The sequence below is a fragment of the Podarcis pityusensis genome, assembly GCF_964106645.2.
Source record: "Podarcis pityusensis genome assembly, chromosome: 2".
NCBI lineage: Eukaryota > Metazoa > Chordata > Lepidosauria > Squamata > Lacertidae > Podarcis > Podarcis pityusensis.
Genome location: NC_138029.1, coordinates 54,209,352 through 54,231,690, shown reverse-complemented (window position 1 = coordinate 54,231,690; position 22,339 = coordinate 54,209,352). Strand labels below are relative to the sequence as shown.

Below are 22,339 nucleotides of genomic sequence, written 5' to 3'. Positions count from 1 at the left end.
TATTAGCATAAGCCACTAGCCAATCAGTGGTATGCACAGCTGCTTCTGCTTGAAATTAACAGAACTGGCTTTTTGGCAGTATCAAGCTAGGAAAAACACTGACAAACTGAGTGAGTGTGGCCATAGTAGCTTAACCAGTTTTTGCCTACCCATATCCCACCTGCTGCATATCTTTCAGCATGAGTGTTTAATTGTTGGGGATAGCTAAGCTTATGACTCAGGAATTCCCAACTGAGGTGGAATCTACACACATATAAAAAACATTCTGAAAATGCTTTTTTTAAAAAGTTTTTTAAAAAGTTTTTAAAAATACAATGAATTTTCCATAAGGCTCACCATTGCCATCTAGTGTCATATTGTGTATTGCATATAAAACACACTTAAAACATTTTATTTCCAGCTGTATAGCTGAGTCCCAACTAGGCTCTAACCTTAGCCAATCTTTTCTTCCAACTTCAGGTATGGAAATAATAACACTGACCTACCTAGCAGGGCTGTTGTAAAGGTTGCAACAAGATAATGTATGTGAAACATTTTAAACATTCTATACTGCTATATTACTTTTATTTTATTTTATTTTAAGCTTGTGACTATGGATACTATGGGCCAGAGTGTGAATCTGAATGCCGGCCCTGTCATTGGGACAAACCATGCCACCCTGTTACGGGAACATGTGAAGGTCCCATTGTTTGTGTTGCACCTCAGCATGTAGGTACATGCCCTTTTGGTAAGTGAGCTTTCTTTCTTTCTTTCTTTCTTTCTTTCTTTAAAAAAACCCTATTTATTCATTTAAGAGTTTTGAAAACAAAGCTTTGCCAAATGTAGTTTATAACTGAAGACATAAAAGCATACAAAAGCAGCATCTGAAAAATAATGTAATTAAAACAACAGGATAAAACAATAGATCCTGATGGATGGATGGAGGGAAAGGGAGAATGTGCCCCTGAGGATGGATCCTGATTTGCAAACCATCACTTGTACAGAGTAAGCTTATCACTGACAGTTATTGGAGGTTAATGGGATGATTCTGCCTTATATAATGAACAACTCTCTACCCACTCTGAAAATACTCACTTGGCAAAAGATACAAAGGAATGTTAGACTATGTTGTTGTTTAGTCGTTTAGTCGTGTCCGACTCTTCGTGACCCCATGGACCAGAGCACGCCAGGCACTTCTGTCTTCCACTGCCTCCCGCAGTTTGGTCAGACTCATGCTGGTAGCTTCGAGAACACTGTCCAACCATCTCGTCCTCTCTTGTCCCCTTCTTCTTGTGCCCTCCATCTTTCCCAACATCAGGGTCTTTTCCAGGGAATCTTCTCTCCTCATGAGGCGGCCAAAGTATTGGAGCCTCAGCTTCACGATCTGTCCTTCCAGTGAGAACTCAGGGCTGATTTCCTTAAGAATGGATAGGTTTGTTCTTGCAGTCCATGGGACTCTCAAGAATCTCCTTCAGCACCATAATTCAAAAGCATCAATTCTTCGGCGATCAGCCTTCTTTATGGCCCAGCTCTCACTTCCATACATCACTACTGGGAAAACCATAGCTTTTAGACTATGGTTAGACTATGAAAAGCAACAAAACATGGGAAATCATAATAGTTTTTGCATTTGTTTTCTTTTTTGATGGTGTGTCAGGCTTGTACAGTTTAAGATGCCCCCTTGGTGATGGCTGGTGGTACTGGGGAGGAAAATGCTACTTGATAGATGAAAAAAGAAAAGTGGCATGGAGTGAAGCACAGGAGCTGTGCAGACGTTTTAAAGACACAAATCTACTTGAGATACAAAGCCTTGAGGAAAAGGTTAGAATCTTAAAAAGAAAAGAAAAACCCTATAAAATGTTGGTCACCTTTCTATTCAAGAGTGCTGAAGGTGGTAAAGAACATTTACTTGCTTAAAGAAAATTCAGTGGGCACTTTAAAAATCTACCTTTTTGCAAATGGCACTTCAACATTTATTTCAAGGGAGAGGTTTTGTTTGCACTGTGAGGGAGGAGTATTAACAAAAATACAAAGCCCTCTTCCCTCCCTTCCCATACTCTTGCTGTAGTCAGAAGTCATTTGTTGTGTGAGATACTGGGGAGGAAGTGAACAGGCAAATGGCTTCATGTGAGATGTGTACCAGTCCTCTTATTTCAAGTATTGTGCCTGATACCTAGGTGGAGAGATAGAGAGGAGGTGCTATCAACCCTTTTGTTTTTGTTCAAAGGGAGAATTGAGCCATACTTATCCCCTGATGTGTATGCCGTTTCACCTATGGAGTATACTGAGATCACACCACCAGATCTTAACAATGCTAATTATGTCTTTGTTGTGTTCTGCTCCAGACATGGGTGAAAGCAATGATAAATCAACAAATGTGGGTAGGAATGAAATGGCATTCAGAGACGTCTCGTTGGCAATGGGGAGATGGAACAAACGTGAACACTAATATAAATTGGTAAGATGTTTACATTTTTCTGCCTTTTATGAATGGGACTGGAGGTACTTTTTACTTATGCCCCTGAAATACCTACTGAACAGTTTTCAGTGTATGGATAATGTCAGGGAACTGCCATCAGCTCAGAGGCGAGAGGTAGAGGGGCAGTTGTGTTACAGGGAGCCTCCGAAAATCTTGCGAAGCGGTTCCTCTTCTGGCGAGGAGGAAAGCCCAGCCTCCAGTGGAGAAGAGGTGCAAGGACCAGAGGATGCTAGAAAGAGCCTTAACACCGTCCCTGAGCAAGCCGGAGAGGAGGGAAGCACACCCCTGCCATCCCCAATCATGCGCAGTAGTTTGAGATGCGGGGGGGGGGGGAGCAGCGGAAAAGGCTTGGGGTGATGAAACTTTTATGTTGGGGGAGGTCCAAAAACAGACCACTCCCGGATTCTGCTAGCGATTGAGCCAGACATGAACTTATGACGCTCTTCACTGTAAATAGTTTGCACCAAAATAAAGCCTGTAAAAGACAGATCGGAGTCCTGCCTGGTTACTCTTGAGCAACCGCAACAGCGTCTGACAGATATGTACTTATTGAAGCTAAATGTTAATAATTTAACAATGTAAGAAAAGCCTGCTGGATCAGGCCGGTGACCCATTTAGCCCAGCATCCTGTTCTCACAGTGGCTAAACGGATGCTTGTGGGAAACCCACAAGTAGGACCTGAGCAGAAGAGCACTCTCCCCTCCTGTGGCTTTCAGCAATTGGTATTTAGAAGCATACTTTCTTTTTTATAATAATTTTAATTAATTTTTCATTAATAATAATCCAATATAAGCCACATTGATACAATACCAAATCATAATACAATTTAAAAAGCCAATTATTCCATTCAAATTCAACATTTTTGGATGACTTCCCATGTTCTAATCTTGGGGAGAGGCTGTTGTTGTTCCTTCTCCTGCTTCCATTCTTATTTAATCAAAGTAATACCGTTCCAATGTTACTCCTTTATCTTTGCAGCCACTGATGTAATGACTTTTGTTCGTATTTAACTGTTCCATATCTATTAATCTGCCAGAGGGGTTTATATCTTGTAACTTTCTGTGTGGAATATCTTTTAACGTTTGTTTTCCCTTTCCTGTTGTAATCCATTATTTCCGGCATCCCCCCCCCCAAGAACTTAATTCTTACTGTGCAATCCTCTCTGCCATCTTTCTTTGGCATCTAGCCTTGCTCCGGGCTGACTCCCAGCATTTCTCTTTGATCTCTTACTGTCCGTTAACAAGCTGGTATCTCTCCCGAGCTGTAATAAACCAAAGTCAGGGGCCTCATTGGGGGGGGGGGGTATACAAAACATTCCACATTCCACACAGTTCCGCTCTTTCAATTAGTCCATATAAATTATAAAATTTTTGTTGATTCCCTCTTGCATTCCATTACTAATTGCAATTCATTAATAATTATATTCCATTAGAAATTATATTTCTTTCTTCAGTGAAGGGTTGCCAAATCATAAAACAACGTAGTGCATGTACAGAGAAAAAACAAAGGCATCCCTCCACCCACCTTTCAATCTGGTTACGATGATAGTCCTCTCCAGATCAAGACCTTGGCACTCAGTGGCTGATTCATTTAGCAGGTTATCTTGTCTCCTTCTTCCAGAACATGTCTGTTTTTAAAGTCCAAATTCATATCTATCTTAAAAAACAGAGGAACTGCTGCTCATGGTGACTGCATTGGAGAGTTACCGATACGTGCAGTGCTATGCACTCTGCATCCCCTGCCCTGCATTGTAGAAGCAAGAAGCAGGTATCGGACAATCTGCAAGTGAGAGCTCATCCCCCTGACCTGGGGGGGGGGGGGGCTTGCAAGGATAATTACTCTCAAATTATCCTTAATTATTTGCACACCCAGCGTCCGTTATCATGGGAACTGCTGTTCGCCATGGCAGCTCTGAACCGGAAGACCTCTAGAAGCATATTTTCTCTGACCATGGCTTTAGATACTATGAACTTTACAAAAATTATTTAAATTATTAGGATGTGGTATGATCAGCTTGGTAACATGAAGCGGAAGAACAGGTTACTTTCTCCTTGGATATAAGATGTACTCAAGTGGGTTTGAGCTTTCTCTGGTGCTTGAAGGAAGGAACACTTGTTACTGTCTTAGGTGTTGTAAGAAGTAGTCCATTATACTAATAGCAAACTCATTCTCCAAGTGCCTATCCTTATGTAGCCAGAACAGCACCATCCATGCACAAGGAGCATGCAGGGCCTTCTTAGTGGCTGTATCCAGACTTTGGAACTCCATTCCTGGAGAACTTAGACTGACTCCCAATTTGTTCTCCTTCTGCTGGCAGGCAAAGACTTTCTTGTTTCAACAGGCTTTTGGGAACTGACTGTTATTAAGAAAAAAGCTGGTGCTTGATGCTTCTATTATAATGATCTGTATGTTTTAATAAATCATTCAGATATATATTATTTCAATATTAGTATTTAAACATTCATATTCTATTGATGTTTAAATGTTTTAAATGACTGCTTTTTCCATGCTTTTAGCTGTTTCTGAGGTGGGATATAAATAAATATTATAATGATGATAATGATAATGGCTGCTTACCCAGTCACTGGCTGGGCGGCTGTTGCAACCCGTCACTCCAAATGCTTACCCTCAAGAGCAACATCTGAGTTAGGTGGTTGACCATTGGGAAACTCCTAAGCTGGCCACTGGGGAGTGGCAGGCTTTCCCAACATCTATTTACTTGAATCCTGGCCAATCTGGTCAGGCAAAGTGAGGCGGGCTTGAGACTTGATAAAAGTTGTCTGTGTCTGTCCCCAGGGTCTGCAGTGGCTACTAGTCTAGCAACATGCGGGGGGGGGGGGGGGGTAAGTGGTGAATCACCCCTACCTCAGAACTGTGCAATAACAGGGGTCGAGTAGGAAATCTCTGTCCAAAAGCCAAGGCATTTGGCATATGGGCCATAGAGCTTTCTTCAGCATTTTGGGAATGTAATCCCTGTAGACCTGCGTCTTGTGGAGGACCTGTTAATCCTGAGCTTGACCCTGTAATGCAACAGCCCTCCAGCACAAGAGTTGTGAGGGATATACATCCAATAACTAACCCAAATCCAACCTACATCTGGAATAAATAAAGTTGTGGCCAATTTTTTAAATCTCAGATTGTCCTGTCCAGTTCACCTTCTTGGCTTAGGCCTTGCTCCCTGGAGCTGGGAGTCCCTGTGAGTGAGTCTGCAATAATAATAGATTGCTCAAGGTTGTCAGAAGTAAAATCTATCTATCTATCTATCTATCTATCTATCTATCTATCTTTGGGAGAAAATCCTAAAGGGTGGGAACTCTAAAACAGCCATGTGAAAAATGAGAATGTTGAGGGATGGAGGAAGATGACAACTAGAAAACTGTGTAGGGAAATGGAATGGAGCATAATGAACATGGCTAACTTGGTAGAACCCTGAACAGGCATATTCTACACTGCAACATTCTTTTTTCAGAGGCCACATGCCTTATTTATTATTATTATTTCTAATGCAGCAGTGTTCTCAAAGTGACCCTCCCAAATTCTGCACACTAGTGTGTGATATAACAGATTATGCTATAAAAATCAGTATGAATATTTTTCTCTTCCTAGCTGTAGTTCAAAATGTTGCCTCTCCCTTTAGGTTAAATATAGAAGGGGACAAACGTGATGGCTGCGGTACTATTCTCAAAAGTAAGCGACTACTGCAATCAGCAAAGTGCTCTGAGAAGTTTTATTTTATATGTGAAAGAGAAGAATGTAAGTATTAGCTTTTTTTTCTTGCTCCCTTTCCTTCTTTTATATTCTTCCTATTCAGTACTGTCTCTCACCTAGGGAAAGCAAGGAATATTCTAAAGAGTCATCCCACTGCTTAATGTTGTCCTCTCTGCAATGTGTTATGTGGAATTATTGTTTGGGAGTTAAAGGGTTTTTTATTGTTTCAGTTGCGTTGTGTTTTTATATGATGTAGCCTACCCTGGGACCTTGTGGAGAAGGGTGGTAAGGAATACAATAAGATGTTGATGGTTCTGTGGCTCCTGGGTGCAATAATCTTATTTGGATATTACTAAAAGATGAATAATAATAGCTGGCTATTACGTACAGTACACACTCCCTTTTCCTGTATAGTTTGAAAACTTGAAAGAAAACCCACCTTAAACATCAGTACAGTGGTACCTCAGGTTACAGACACTTCAGGTTACAGACACTTCAGGATACAGACTCTGCTAACCCAGAAATAGTACCTTGGGTTAAGAACTTTGCTTCAGGATGAGAACAGAAATCACGCGGCACCAGGAGGCCCCATTAGCTAAAGTGGTACCTCAGGTTAAGAACAGTTTCAGGTTAAGAACGGACCTCCAGAACGAATTAAGTTCTTAACCCGAGGTACCACTGTATTGGATTTCCAACACTGAGCAATCAACAACAAAATTACTTGATGTTGCCATAACAACAGCTGAACATCTTTGGAAAAACGTGCTGGTAAAACAAAGCCGGGGAAAATTGCTTTTCTCAGAAGAGTGTTCCACAGTGTAAGGGCCGCCAATGAATAAGCCTTTTCCCTTCACCTTCCTCATCTCATTTCTATGGCTGAGGGAATGCAAAGCATGACTTCAACTTAGAATCTTAATTCCAGGAGAGGGCGGTACAGTGAAATAACGTGCTTTGCAGGAATTCAGGAAATAATGACCAGCAGTTTGAATTCACAAGTGAATTGGAATTCAGGACAGGTTAGTGAAGATCATAGTAAATGATCTGTAAGCAGATTAGTCAAGAACATAGTAAAATGTTTTGCATGTTCACTCTCATCAACATTTGGACCACTGAGGTCTGTACCATCTGAAGCTTCCAAACTGTTTTCAAGAACAAACCCTTTTGTGGTATATGTGTGATACTTGCTGGATATCTTGGTGTCCTTGAGAAAGCTTGATCTTCCATAATACACATAGTGTACTTGGACTTTCAAGAAGCTTTCAACAAGGTACAGTCATACCTCGGGTTACAGATGCTTCAGGTTGCACATTTTTGGGTTGCGCAACGCACTGAACCCGGAAGTACTGGAACGGGTTACTTCTGTGTTTCAGTGCTCACGCATGCGCAGAAGCACTAAATCACTCTTTGTACGTGCGCAGGCGCGGCGCTGTGGGTTGCGAACGTGCCTCCCGTACGGATCATGTTCGCAACCCGAGCGTCCACTGTACCTCCCAAGGACACCTGAGTAAGCTCAGCAGTCACAGAGTAAGAGGCGATATCCTCTTGTGGATCAGAAATTTGTTAAGTAGGAGGAAGCAGAAAATGGGAAATGCAGTTCAATGTAAACAAGAGGAAAGTGGTATATGTTGGACAAATAAAATCTTAATTTCACATATACGCTCATGGAGTCTGATCTGGCAGTGACTAATCAGGAGCAAGACTTTGGGGTTGTGGTAGATAGCAAGACTTTGGGGTTGTGGTTAGAGAAAAAAGATGCGTAAGAGGTGGCAATGCATGATGGAAGTTTATAAAATTATGCACTAGAACTAGGCAGAGCATAGTTAAACTGTGATCACAGTTTGGATGGCTTTAAAAAGTACCGTATTTTTTGCCCTATAGAACGCACTTTTCCCCCTCCAAAAATGAAGGGGAAATGTGTGTGCGTCCTATGGAGCGAATGCAGGCTTTCGCTGAAGCCTGGAGCTCACCGACTGGTGCGCACCGACCCCTCTCGCTCTCCAGGCTTCAGGCAGCTATCCGCAAGCCTTCGGAGCCGGCAAGCTCTGGGAGCGAAGGGAAGGTTGCGCGCAACCTCGCCGCTGCTCCCGGACCCATTCTGGGGACTGGGGTCATGGGAAGCTTGGGCTTCCCCAGCCCCAGCCCCGCGGCTTCTGCCAAAGCTGCGCGCAGCCTTTCCCGGCTGGAGAAGTTACACACGGCTAACAGAGGAAGCCAAGACAGCCAGCGGGATGGATCCCGCTCGCTGTCTTGGCTTCTTTGCTCTTTGGAGCTTGGGGAGGGGGGGAAGAATTTTTTGCCCCTTTATTTCCCCCCCTAAAAATTAGGTGCGCCCTATGGTCCGGTTCGCCCTATGGAGCGAAAAATACGGTAACTCCATAGACTAATCTATGGAGGAAAAGTCTTATCAATGACTCTTAGCTGTGATGGAGGCTATATTGGTTGGAAGCAGTATACTTCTGAATACCAATTTCTGGAAACCACACAAGGAGAGAGTTCTGTTGCTCTCAAGTCCTGCTTACAAGTTTCCCATAGGTATTTGGTTGGCCATTGTAAGAATCGGATGCTGGACCAGATTGGCCATTGGCTTGATCCAATAGGCTCTTCTTATATCATCTTAGTCTTTGAACTGATGGTAAAAATCACGGTCTATGATTGTTTTCTTTGGACAGCAATGAATATATTCCAGGAATACAAAGGTCACATTATACCACAACGACAAAACGCATTGCCAAAAATGTTCTATACTTTGAGTGATGCTGAAGAGGATTGCATTTTTGAGAAAACTACTTGTACTGGTATAGTTTTATCACAAGGCCAGTATTATATGGTTAGTGGAACAAATATATTCAAAAGCGTCGATGCACATGACACCTTATATGTGAAGTCTGGTGAGTCACTTAAAGGAACTTATCTATACACTTATCTATAACAATGTGGCTGTGGCTACCAAACTATCTTTTTCCTGATCTTATGAAATGCCTCTTAAGTTGTTAACTGGCAGATGCATGCTGTTGGCTCCTACGTACGTCTCTTTCTTGTTACGGCATTGTCATTGTTGCCAACTTATCCAAAGTACTCTGATCCTAAAAATAGTAGAACTTATTAAATTTTATGTAATGTTTTAGTTTCTTAAATCTAAATGATTCTGGAACTGTTTGGTTCCAAAAGTAAATATGTCCAGCTGGGCCAAGAGTTTACAGCTTTGGTGATGTCAACATCAAAGCATTAATTACTATTTTGCTCTTATGGGACAAAAGATGGGTAGAAATATATTAAATAAATTAATTAATCATAGCCTCTTTCAGATAAAATTGAACTTCTCTATCAAATAAGCTATTTTTCATTCAATCCGCAATTAATGAACTCTAGTGTAGCACAGTGGCTAGAAAACTGACTTGTGAGCCCCCAAGTCCCACATTTATTGCTCACTAGATGGCAAGTCATTCTCTGCTCTCTTCAAGTTTCTTCCCAAATCTAATATGGGATAACAACAACAACAACAACAACAACAACAACCTATCTTCAGTTTGTGAATCACTTTTTTTATTTAGGAAAAGAACTAAATATACAGTAAGGTTATTATCCTATGCACACTTGGGAGGGAGTATGCCCCAGTGAATACAGAGGGACTTAACTTCTGCATATGCATGTACATATTAGTAATATTAACCTGGAGCCAACCAATAGTAATATACTTTGGAAGTGCAGAGCAAGTTGGGCTCTATTTGCATACCCGAAACAGCTCATAGTAAAAGTCAAATGTTGAAATTACTTATTAATCTGGTTTTTAGTTTATTCTTTTGCTGTTTTAATTCTCAAATTTTATTCTAGTTTGCAATCCTGGATTTTTCGGTACAAATTGTCACTTCATTTGCAAAAAGTGTGCCAATAACTTACCTTGCCATCCGATTACTGGAGAATGTGTAGCCATTCGCCCTACCAAGTGTACCTTGGACTCCCCAGATCCAGAGTGTAATGCAAAAGGTACAAAATATGACAGTTTCTAGACATAGGTTTTCCTTTTTTATTCTCTCATTTTATGTGGCTTTCTCTACCTTTCTTTTAGTACCTCCTTTAATTTATGTCAGCCACTCTGTAGAAGTCACTCTAACTCCTCTACTAACCACTGAAATTTTGGGTTTCATTTACTAATACCTTTCCTTTAAATTTTACCATTTACATCAACATTAGTTTTCTGTGTAAGTAGAATTAAATTATACAGGAAACTGCTGCATGTAATAGTAACTTAAGCGACTGAGCCACAAACTCACTAGGTAGCGCTCTCTGAAGTGCTACAAAGATACTACAATTACTATGTGCTCTGGTTTCTGTCACGGTGTTCCATTGCGCCAGAAGCGGTTTAGTCATGCTGGTCACATGACCCGGAAAGCTGTCTGTGGACAAACACTGGCTCCCTTGGCCTGAAGCGAGATGAGTGCCACAACCCCATAGTTGCCTTGACTGGACTTAACCCTTTTTATTTTTTAATTCAGTATGGTTTGCTCACAGCTAGAAATGCATTTAATTACATAGATATGCAGGTGTATCTTGTGGTTTCAAAGTTATATTACAACTTACTGTATTGGTTTTTAAGCTTTCACAAATCCGTGCCCAAAGAAGCCCCAGTGGTACCATTATTCCAAGTCATGTTACTATGTGGAACAGACAAAAACAGCCACATGGACCGATGCCAGGATTGCATGCCAAGGATTTAAGGGAACAGACCTAGTTAAAATTACAAACAGTCATGAAAAGGTACTATTTGTGAGCTGGGGTGGGTGTGTAATTGCTTTATATCCTTCTCACACTGGATAGGGGCTGGTTTGTGAATTAGACTTAATTAGGTTAATTCTGTGACTGTTTTCTTTTGTTCATTTTAGAAGCCATACAAATTGCAGGTGTTTCTCCATTCAGATTTAAGCAATTCAGATACCTACCCAACATGGGAGGTACTTCCCCACTTTACTATATCACGTAACTATGATTTGTGTGTGTAGCTTCTTCAATCATGAGTGAGGCCAGTTGCATGGGTCTTTCTTTTTCCAGCACAAAAGGACTCTGTTGCAGTAGCATCTCCAGCCAGCCACTGTTACTTCTTGTTACAACTGCAGCATTAGTTACCTAACAAGAATAGAAGTATTTTAGACTTATTATAGAAAGTGGTGGTGAGAACCCTTATACAGTGCTCTTACAGTGACTATGAATGCTTTAGAATGCTTCCTTGCAGCTGAGAGAAACTGAATCTATGTTAGCAGTGCTATCTGAAGACATTTGGAGCTTTGTAATCCGTGTGCTTACTTCAGTTTTCTCTCTTAAATTATTATTTAAAAGCATATACCACCGTTATCTAAACTAGACATGCGGTACCTATTAAAGGAGGTTTTTATGTGTTGGAAAGTTGATTCAAAGGATGATTAAATGTTGTTTGGATATAAGGCTTTAGGATTCTTGCTATAAAATAGTTTTTAGGACTTTTCCGAATGTTGGTTTATATTAAACGTATTCTGCTCCTACACTATAAAGAACAGTTCAGATTTATTTCTTCTTTATTCTTACAGATGTGGGTACAGTATACAGGAGATGACAGCTGGATTGGTTTGATCTTCAGCAAGTGGTCATATCAATATATTTGGGTAGATAACACAACTTCAATCTTTCAAAATGCATGGTGAGATGTTTTAATCTCACTATTGTTTTAATTGTTTGTTTTAACCATATTTGCACAGCAGTTTTTAACGTTGTGAGTGTCCTCTATTTAAGAGGCTTCTACTCTGCAGCCTCTTATAGTTGTTTTATCTGCGAGTCTTTTAGTTCTTATGCTCTTACAGTTGTTTTAACTGCGTGTCTTTGTTGGTTTTTAGCTCTTATCTGTTTTAATTATTAGGGTTTTTTTATCCATCCACTATCTGTGTTTAATCTTGTATTTTATTCGGATGTTTTATGCCTGTTTCCTTGTCCTCATTTGCCCTAACAATTTTCGGTCAAAAAATCCTAACTGCTATTTTATCTATATGCTTTTTTAATCCTGGTCTGTGACCATAATAAATTTCATTCATTCATGGTGAGATGTTTTCTAATATAGTCCAATATTAGCAGAAAAGACTGTTTTCAGAGCCTTAGTAAAGTCCATTCTCTCAACAGAAAAAAATGATCACGTGATATATTCAGATTCTAGTACATGCTCTTTATTTTAAAAAAGTATTCAGAGGTTCTTTCTGTTTCAGTAAGGATCTCGCTGATTTTCAAGTCTCTAAAACCACAATGACTGTCAATTCAGCTTCTTCATTCTTCTCATTGTGAAGCAAGCAGTCAAACTAGAAAATCTCAAATTAACCATGATTTCCTATTTCATCTGACCCTATAAACTATGGTTTTCACCTTTAGCACAAGATAGTATATTAAACCATATTCAAGCTATGGTTTAGTATCTTGGTTTGGTTCAAAACCAGTTATTGCAGTTTCATGTTTTGACTTACAGGTTTGATTGTTTACATTGTGAAGGAGTTGTGCACATGGGCAAAAGGATTGTTCATACCTGAAGTCAAAATATCACTGTCCAAACTGAATGGATAATTTATGGCAATTTCAGGGCAGATTGTCATTCTCTGGCATAAGTGAGGATGAGACACTGAAAGAATGGGTTGTCTCTTCCTCCTGCCCAAGAAAGGCAGGGATCGCATAGCTTCAATCTTTATACTAGATATGGCTTCCAAAAAATCCTTCTTTGTTCCTTCTGTGCCTTGCCTGGGAACAGGGGTCTCCTCTAGATTCTCTTTGCTTACTGGCTAGTCTTGCCTTGCCAACCTCTTTTAGATTCTAGCTTATACTGCACAGTTTTCTTTCCTCTTCTGACCATTACTTTTTCTTATTTCCATACAGTTAGTTGACGAGATATATACAAGCAGAATGCTACTACTCAGATTGAACCAGCCTTAAATCTTTATATAATGTTTCAGGTTGCTAATTTTAGAATGCATTTGAAGTTTGTTGCCCAAAATTAGTGTGTGGTTTTGAAAACTTCCCATAGTAATGTTGAAATAGAGCAAGCCTTAAGGAACGGTTTAATTAATCAGAACCTGTACATTTTTTCTCCTTCTTAACTGCTGGCAGGGTGGTTAGGCAAAACAGAAGATATACACAATCTGTTTCTGATTGTGGAGTTGCTTTCAAGAGATATCTTTCTGTGATTGATTGTTCTCTTCACAGAAAATGGATTTGCAAGAGACAAGGTAAATTAAGAAGTTGTTTTTGCCTCTCAGAAACAGATGCACAACTTGACTCTGGCTAGAAACTAATGTGTCTCCCCCCCCCCCAAGAGTTGGAAGTGATATAGTTGTGTTATTTCTTGTGGTTTGTCCCCATTGTCAATATTGCTATCAGTATCACCTCATCAAACAGATGATAGTGCTTCAAAAAGATGTGAAATCTGTTTGACCAGATCAGCACTGGACACGAAATGACAATACGTAATGAGTTATAACAACTCTAGCATACCTCCTTAAGCTCTCTTAAAACCTATTGACTTTCTCTGGCCATGCAGCCCTCCTGATTTCAGTGAATTTGACTCACAAGTATGCATATTATTATTTATTTTATTTGTGATTTCTGTCCCACTTTTCTTCATTAAAATATACTCTTGACAGATCACACTCACCATTTTAATAAAAAAATACATTAAAACAATAAAAAGCTGCTGGCCAGATCCACACATTTAAAACACTCACATATCAATTTAATAGTGCCTTGGTAGTCAAACGGCTTGGCTCCTGAACAATCAGCTCCCAAACACCACAAACTTGGAAGTGAGTGTTCTGGTTTTCAAATGTTTTTCGGAAGCCGAACGTCTGACTTGGCTTTTGCAGTTTCCGATTGAGTGCAGGAAGTTCCTGCAGCCAATCAGAAGCCACACCTTGGTTTTCAAACCATTTTGGGAGTCGAACAGACTCCCAGAATGGATTAAATTCGAGAACCAAGGTACCACTGTATATACTGATTCTTCTTCTTTACTTCTAGGTGGTCGCACTAAACGCAGTCCAAAAGCACAGATTTTCTAGATACCTTTCAGATACCTTTCAGTGTAGTTCTTCAAGTGTCTAAGTACAATCCTTAAATTCAATATGAGTATTACTTGTGTGGCCATTTTGGCACTGCAATGATTTGTGTGTAAATGTGTACTACTTCTGAAAGCTCAGGTCTTTGACAAGACAAACATTTGTACCAATGAAAAGGGGAATCTTTTAGAAAAAAATTAATTTGGTGAAAAAGACATAACAATGCATTGTTATCTGTTTGTTGCAACAGTTGCTCTAGTTTGGGGCCCTTAAATCAGAGTATATTTGTCCATTTGTGAACTGGCAGGTTGCACTTGCACATCACAAATCTGCACAATAATTAGGAGCAGTCATATTTTATACATTTCATTTAAGTTGACTGTTCCTTTTATTTTAAACAGATGTTGATCTCTTTACCGAATTCATTGGAAGAGCATTTTACCTTCCTGATGGAAAAGCTCCTAAGTATTCTACTTTAAATGAGGCTAAACAGGCCTGTTTAGTCTTGTCAACGTGTATTGGAGTGGTAGAAGCAGGGAAGGAATTCATGATACACACTGGTCTAAGCATATACAATACCAGGGACAAAAGTGTGAAAACCTGGATTAAATCAGGTATGCAGTACAAGTATGTGCAGAATTATTTACTTTTATCTCTTTGCTGAAATTTATATAATTTAACTCAAATGCAACTGGTTTGTCTGTATTATTTTTATTAATAACAATTTTGGGATGGGTGCATGCCTATTAATTAGAAAGTGACACTGGGCCATCCTAAATGAGGCAGTGGTTTCTACATACTGAGGGGATGCTTCAGATATATGTAATATAGAAGTAAAAGAAGGCTTGTAGCTCTAAGGAGTTTACCATCTAAATACTCACAGTGGGCGAAGACAACAAAGAGGCAAAGAACTATGAATGTGGGCATAACAAATAGTGCCATCAATTGCTACACTATTTTCTGGTAGATACTAAATTCTATGTCATATTCATGTTTGGATGATTCAATCACGCTTTTTAACATCTACATGAAGCCACTGGGAGAGATCATTAGGGGGTTTGGGCTGGGTGTTCACCAGGTTGCGGATGATACCCAGCTCTACCTCTCATTTAAATCGGAGCCAGTGAAGGTGTGTGAGTGTCCTGTGTGAGTGTCTGGAGGCAGTTGGAGGTTGGATGGCAGCTAACGGATTGAGGTTGAATCCTAACAAGAGAGAAGGACTGTTTCTGGGATACGGGGCAAGCAGGTGTGGGGACTCCCTAGTCCTGAATAGAGTAACTGTGCTTCTGAAGAACTAGGTATGCAGGCTGGGAGTCATTTTGGACTCACAGCTGTCCATGGAGGCGCAGGTTAATTCTGTGTCCAGGGCAGCTCCATCTGGTACGCCAACTGAGACTGTACCTGCCTGCTCACTGTCTCACCAGAGTGGTACATGCCATGATTATCTTCCTCTTGGACTAGTGCAACACACTCTACGTGAGGTTACATTTGAAGGTGACTCAGAAACTACAAAGTGCAGAAGCTAGACTGGTGTCTGGGAGCGGCTGCTGGGACCATATAATACCAGTCCTGAAAGACCTACTTTGGCTCCCAGTACATTTTTGAGCACAATTCAAAGTGTTGATGCTTATCTTTAAAGCCCTAAACAGCCTCGGCTCAGGATACCTGAAGGAACATCTCGACCCCCATCGTTCAGCCCAGACACTGAGATTCAGCTCCAAGGGCCTTCTGGCAGTTCCTTCACTGCAAGGTTACAGGGAACCATGCAGAGGGCCTTCTAGGTAGTGGCGTCTACCCTGTGGAGCACCCTCTCAGCAGTTGTAAAGAAGATAAATAACTATACAACCTTTAGAAGAAATCTGAAGGCAGCCTTGTATGGGGAAGTTTTTAATGTTTTATTATGTTTCTGTATATGCTGGAAGCTGCCCAGAGTGGCTGTGGCAACCCAGTCAGATGGGCAGGGTAGAAATAATGACATTATTTTTATTATACATCACGTCCCCTGTCCTAAAATTGGGTTTTGTCATTCGTAATCCAGTTATTATGCAGCTGTAGCCAGATTTACCCACAGATGTAGCCTACACTTTATGGAAGTCATTCCTATATTTCACTGTAATATAATATTTTTGCCTGGCGTGCTCTGGTCCATGGGGTCACGAAGAGTCGGACACGACTAAACGACTAAACAACAACAACATAATATTTTACATCTTTCATAGATTGTGTCGCTGGAAGATTTGGGGAGAACTGTGAACAAATATGCCGCAAGTGTGGTGATGATGTGCCATGCAACCCCTATACAGGGTTGTGTGGTGACAGCTTGTTTTGCAGCAAAAATGACCCTACGTTCGCTTGCAAAAAAGGTGATCTGGGAACCCCTTTCTCTGCTTCTTCTTAAAAATTTCTGCTCCCATAAATATGAGAATCCATATTATGACAAAAGTTGTAGGAATATCAAACAGTGGTCATGATCCTTTTCTGGTTTCAGCTGAAATTAAATTCCTTTAAGTATATAGAACCAATCCTATTTCTTTGAAAGGTGTGAAGTTGAAATGTCAAAATGCAAGCAGGATATAGCTAAGTGAAGTAATAACGCTGCTATTTGTTACTCACAAGGTTGGAAGGAAAGGTTAGCAGCCTTTTGAAGTCATGGATTAGCTCAGTACAGTGGTGCCCCGCAAGACGAATGCCTCGCAAGACGGAAAACCCGCTAGACGAAAGGGTTTTCCGTTTTTGAGTTGCTTCGCAGGACGAATTTCCCTATGGGCTTGCTTCGCAAGACGAAAATGTCTTGCGAGTCTTGAGATTTTTTTTTCGCTCCCCCCCCCCTTTATCTAAGCCGCTAAACCTTTAATAGCCTTTTAGCAGCTAATCCGCTAAGCCGATAAGCCTTTAATAGCCACTAAACCGCTAATAGCGCTAATCCGTTAAGCCGCTAATAGGGTTGCTTCGCAAGACGAAAAAACCGCTAGACGAAGACACTCGCGGAACGGATTAATTTCGTCTTGCGAGGCACCACTGTACTTGAATTATATTAAAAAATCAGAGAATAGAGATAGTATTCAGACTTCACTCAAAGTATCAAGGATTTGATAAAGATTGTAGGATAAGATTATTAATTATGTTGTATGATAACAAGCTTAAAACTCAACAAATCATTTGGCAATAATCCAGTATCCTTCTTTCAAAGAGAGTATGGAAAATAACAGCATTAAGTTTTTCCAACAAATAAAATTGATCATGGGCAAAAAACAAACAAACAAACAAACAAAAAAAACCATTGGCAATTCCACAATTTAATTGTTTCTTACAAGAGGCAGATGCTTTATATTTGTACTCTGGAAGAAAGTCAGCTACTTCTTAATCAAATCAAAATGAGTGCAATTTTTAAAAAAATAATACCATGAGTTGTAGGGATACTTTGGAATTAATTGTAGGGAGTGAATGATGTAAATGAGCTTGCTTGATTTCCTTAATTTGTCAATAAAGGGCAGTTTTTATTGCGTTGGGTAAAATGTCCAAAACAAGCCTCATGTCTTGTAATTTCTGACATTCAGCTCAAGAATAAAAGATCCACTATTCCCTAGTTTATTTTGCTTTCTAGTAAATCTTGGCATTTCCCAAAATACTTGAGGAATGCCCATAATTGTGAAGAAGGGTTAGTTTTTCAGATAATTTTATACAAATGAAGGTGCCTCATATCAGATGGTTTCAGGGAGTATAGTGCCCACTTTTGTTTTATTTTACAAGCAGTCACTCCAGGATTAGAGGTTGCATGTTGTTGTTGTTGTTGTTGTTGTTGTTGTTGTTGTTGTTGTTGTATTATTCTTGTTATTTAAATTTATATAACACCCTTCATTTGTAGTTCTCAGGGTGGTCCACAACATAAAAATATAGTGCATTTTGCTGTTTGATTGACATATTATTTCACTGCTAACAAGAAGGGTTCTGCTTTAGCACAGTGATGGAAGAGAAGAAGACAGCTGTATGCTCTGTGGTACCTGAAAAGTGCACACTGGTGGAACCTGATCTTGTGAGGTGGGCCTGGTAAATAAGGCTTGAAGCATGTTTCTTTGATCATAGCTCTGAGATTTCATATGTATCTTATACGTTTGGTCTACATAGGTAGTAAAACATAGTATTACATATAATATTTAGGCTAGCTTACCTGGAAACAATTCACCCTGTATGTATGTGTTTACATTTCAGGGACCTTGATTGGCGGGAGATGTCCTGTTGAAGGTGGCTGGGTGTACTGGCATGGCAGCTGTTATTACTTCCCCAAAGCAACAGAAAATACATGGTTTGATGCAAGAGATATGTGTAGACGATATAGGGATGCAGACCTTCTCTGGATATCTAGTAGAAACGAGATGGTATAAGCCTGTATTTTCACATAATATATATTTACTTGTATGACTTTGGATATGCCATGTGGCAACTTCAGTGGGAAATGCCAGTTTGGGGGGTGGTTTTAAGCTGATATACAAGTTTTTGTAAAATGTATGTCCGCCATTTCTACACCACTCTTTCATAGGTGTTCTACCTTTTAAATTATTTAGGATTCACTTCTTACTATATTGCCAAGAGGAGTCTATTGGATCGGTCTTCATGGTGGTGTATTTTGTACCCATTTGGAGTGGTCAAAGGCTAATGTTTTATACACAGATTTAAAATGGTAAGCTGAGTGAGGCCCACAGTTGCTGCTGCCAGCAAGAATAAGCACCCACACTCTGAAATTTACAACAAAGTTGAATCTCCCAGGCTGCTCCCAGACTTTGGAACCCCCTCCCTCAGTGCCGGATTTACGTATAAGCTAAACAAGCTATAGCTTAGGGCCCCACTCTTTTGGGGGCCCCCAAAAAAATTAAAGGAAAAAAACCTGGATGTACGTTTCCAAAATATAATATAAAAAACAAATAAAGTAAAACCTACATACAGCAACAGTGTTTTGTATTGTGTGGGCTCCTATTTGTTATGTGCAAATGGTTTTAGATACCTATTAGGTGCATAAATTACCATATAGCATATATTCAACACAAAAAAACAGCGACAATTTGTTGTTGACAAAGGACAGCTGAGCATATAAAGGGCCCCGTTACCTTCAGTAGCTTAGGGCCTCATCAAACCTAAATCCGGCCCTACCCTCCCTAGATAAGCTATATTGGCTCCCTCGTTGTTGTGCCAGCAGGTGAAGACTTCCTTGTCCCAACAAGCTTTGGGGCACTGACTGCTTTTAATGAGACGGCTGCTGCCATTCTGTTTTTATTGTAATAGTTGGTAATGTTTTAATACATGTTATTTGTGTGTATAGTTTATCATTTTATCAATGTTTAATTTTTCAAATTATTGATGATATTGGCAGTTCTTATTTTTATCTGTAAGCATCCTTGAGTCCCCTCAGGGGGAAAAGGTTGCATATAAATAAATATATAATAATAGTTCTAAAGCTCATGATCAGCCCCATGCTCCCTCTGAAACTTAAAGTAGCTCTACTGGGGATACATTGTCCAGACTTATTTGCATAAAATCCTGGTAGACTCACATTGCTGAATGTTGTTTTTGTTGTGTGACACTAATATGCTGCTAGAAGCTGCCAAACTCAAAAACTCATTAGAGGAATTTGAAATGTGGCTCCCCCCCCCCAAATATATTTACGAAGTGTTCAGAGCATGTGTTAGAATTTACCCTTAAGCCTTTCTGTTGCTTAATTCTGCTGCTTCCATCTGCTATGTGGCATTTCTGATACAGTGGTACCTCGGGTTAAGTACTTAATTTGTTCCAGAGGTCCGTTCTTAACCTGAAACTGTTCTTAACCTGAAGCACCACTTTAGCTAATGGGGCCTCCTGCTGCTGCTGCTGCCGTGCCACTGGAGCCCAATTTCTGTTCTTATCCTGAAGCAAAGTTCTTAACCTGAAGCACTATTTCTGGGTTAGCAGAGTGTGTAACCTGAAGTGTATGTAACCTGAAGCGTATGTAACCTGAGGTACCACTGTACTCATTACAGGAGACCACTAGCTGCACTACTTACTGCCCTCGTTCACATGTCATGGTACAGGAAACTGGCTTACGATGACTACACAAACATGCAGCTTGCAGCTGCTTTCCTTTTTTCTGGCCCTTTTCCTTCTGTACCATGAGCCCAAGTTTGGACAACACACTAAGCCGAATGTTTGGCTTTCTGTGTTGTGTAAACCAGGAGGCTATGGAACAGAAAGCAAAAGTTTGGGCAGTTTCACACATCATATAATGAGATGTTATGGCTAACTTTAGCCATACATAATTATGTACTTAGCAGTTGTATGTTTCATGCTTTTCCATATGTGTGTGTGCATTATGTTTTCACATATTTATATGCAATATTTTGTTTTCTTAACAAGGTACTTTGTGAAGTTGCCCTTAATAGAATGCAAATGGGCAATAGTAACTCATTGAATACTATTAAAGTTTGTAAATCGATTTTCAAAGTAACAAAACTTTTTCTGTGTGTGTTTCTAAAAATTGAGGTTACGTAATAATTCATGGACGTTCACCTGGAATTGCTGTGTGCAGCTAAATGTTCCCGAAGGTTCAATGCCAGGAACTAGTTGTTACGGGAAAAAATCGTGGATTTGCAAGAAAAGAGAAGAGGGTAATGTGAAATACTACTACTGATTTATGTAAAACATTAGAAGACATACAATAAGATAGTTAAATTTTAAAAAGACTTCCATGTCAATTTCAGTATGGGCACCCTAATACACAAATTGTTGAAATTTAATTAAAACCAATATTTTGTGCATCAAAAGTACAACTCTTTTTTTTTTTTACCCAAATTGCTAGCCTAGTAAGTTAAGACCAGCTTTTCTTGTGGGATCTGAATTACTTGCATAATCAGATTTTACTTAGCAATATGAAAATTCTGAGAGAGTTTGAAATATTTATATCACCAAGCTTTTAAGAAGCTGATAATAATATAGAAGTTGCAATATAGTTGTGGGAGTTTGCATTAGCAACCAATAGTAGCATAAATTTAAATTTAAGGCAAAGTTGGCTAACTTTCTGTATTGTAGCATTGCTTGCTTGCTTGCTTTTTTGTTTTAAAAAATATTTATATACTGTATTGTTATTCATACAAAATATTAAAGTGGTTTACAATCACAGTACATTAAACCATACAGTTAAAACCATATAAAACATTAAAAAATACTCTTCCATTAACGATTATGGAAAGATATATTCTTAGTTGCCTGCATAGGCTTGATGGAATAGAAGAGTTTTAAGCAAGTTGAAACAGAAGGTGCCTGCCTACTTAATTAACTCTTTATAATCCCCATTTGTGGAGGGAGGTTTGGCTCGCGCCTTCATTATACAATTTGTATACATTATACAATTTGTATTTGTATACATTGTATTGAAATTGTATACATTATACAATTTCAGGGGCCAGGTGAAAACATGCCTCTTCAATCGGGCCTTTGGCTGATTGACATCCGATGCCATTTTTAATGTGTTTTTTTGTGGGGGGGAGTTAATGGTTTGTTGTTGTTTTTTCCCCACTATGTATTTTGTGGTTTATATATTGTAACTATGTTGTGAACTGCCCTGAGATCTGAGGGTGAAGGGTGGTATACAAATTTAATAAATCATCATCATCAGTGCCTGCAGCAGTTTTTGGGAGGTGCTGGGCAAGCTGTCCACCTTGGCAAATGATCCAAGGAGGCAGGCCTCTTTTTTGGCAGGAGATTAAATTGTCTGGCACATCTGCACCAATCCACCATTTCTCTGCATCTCAAGCCAGCATTCTCTTCAGGGCCTGGCTGGCCAGAGGAGCAACAGCACTGGAACAGTGAAGATGCACAGTGCACCTCCCTCCTTTCCCCCATCTGCCCTTTCCTCTGGGACAGGCAGACAGGCATGGGTCTGTTCCAACTTTCCCTGCCTTTTTCTCAAGGCTAGGCAGAGTAGAGCAGCACACGAAGCAGCCCTTGGTCACCGCTGGGGGGAGGTGAATGTCTCTGATTAGGTTTTCAGTGCAGCTAATCTGAGAAAAGATTTGTCATCTTCTGGATTCGGGGGGGGGGGTGTGACTAAGATCTATCTTCCAATTCCAGCTTTGTCAGAGGTTTATATCCTGGTTGC

General features: G+C 39.9%; 1 protein-coding gene across 9 annotated transcripts in view; it reads left to right on the top strand.

The window, feature by feature from the left end:
- The window catches only part of LOC308472331 (uncharacterized protein), an 81,573-nt gene that overhangs the window by 44,280 nt on the left and 14,954 nt on the right, over window positions 1-22,339 (top strand). For all 9 annotated transcript variants that reach the window (XR_013983432.1, XR_013983433.1, XM_080997073.1 and 6 more), the window contains 14 exons: window positions 584-727; window positions 1,637-1,800; window positions 2,325-2,437; window positions 6,096-6,211; window positions 8,836-9,054; window positions 9,998-10,150; window positions 10,761-10,921; window positions 11,725-11,834; window positions 13,277-13,395; window positions 14,619-14,831; window positions 16,437-16,580; window positions 18,427-18,593; window positions 18,780-18,895; window positions 20,725-20,849. Coding sequence is in view for 7 of the 9 variants with exons in the window: in XM_080997073.1 (XP_080853199.1) it covers window positions 584-727; window positions 1,637-1,800; window positions 2,325-2,437; window positions 6,096-6,211; window positions 8,836-9,054; window positions 9,998-10,150; window positions 10,761-10,921; window positions 11,725-11,834; window positions 13,277-13,395; window positions 14,619-14,831; window positions 16,437-16,580; window positions 18,427-18,593; window positions 18,780-18,895; window positions 20,725-20,849 (2,064 nt within the window). In the remaining 2 variants the exon portion in view is untranslated. The remainder of the gene's footprint in view (window positions 1-583; window positions 728-1,636; window positions 1,801-2,324; window positions 2,438-6,095; window positions 6,212-8,835; window positions 9,055-9,997; window positions 10,151-10,760; window positions 10,922-11,724; window positions 11,835-13,276; window positions 13,396-14,618; window positions 14,832-16,436; window positions 16,581-18,426; window positions 18,594-18,779; window positions 18,896-20,724; window positions 20,850-22,339) is intronic.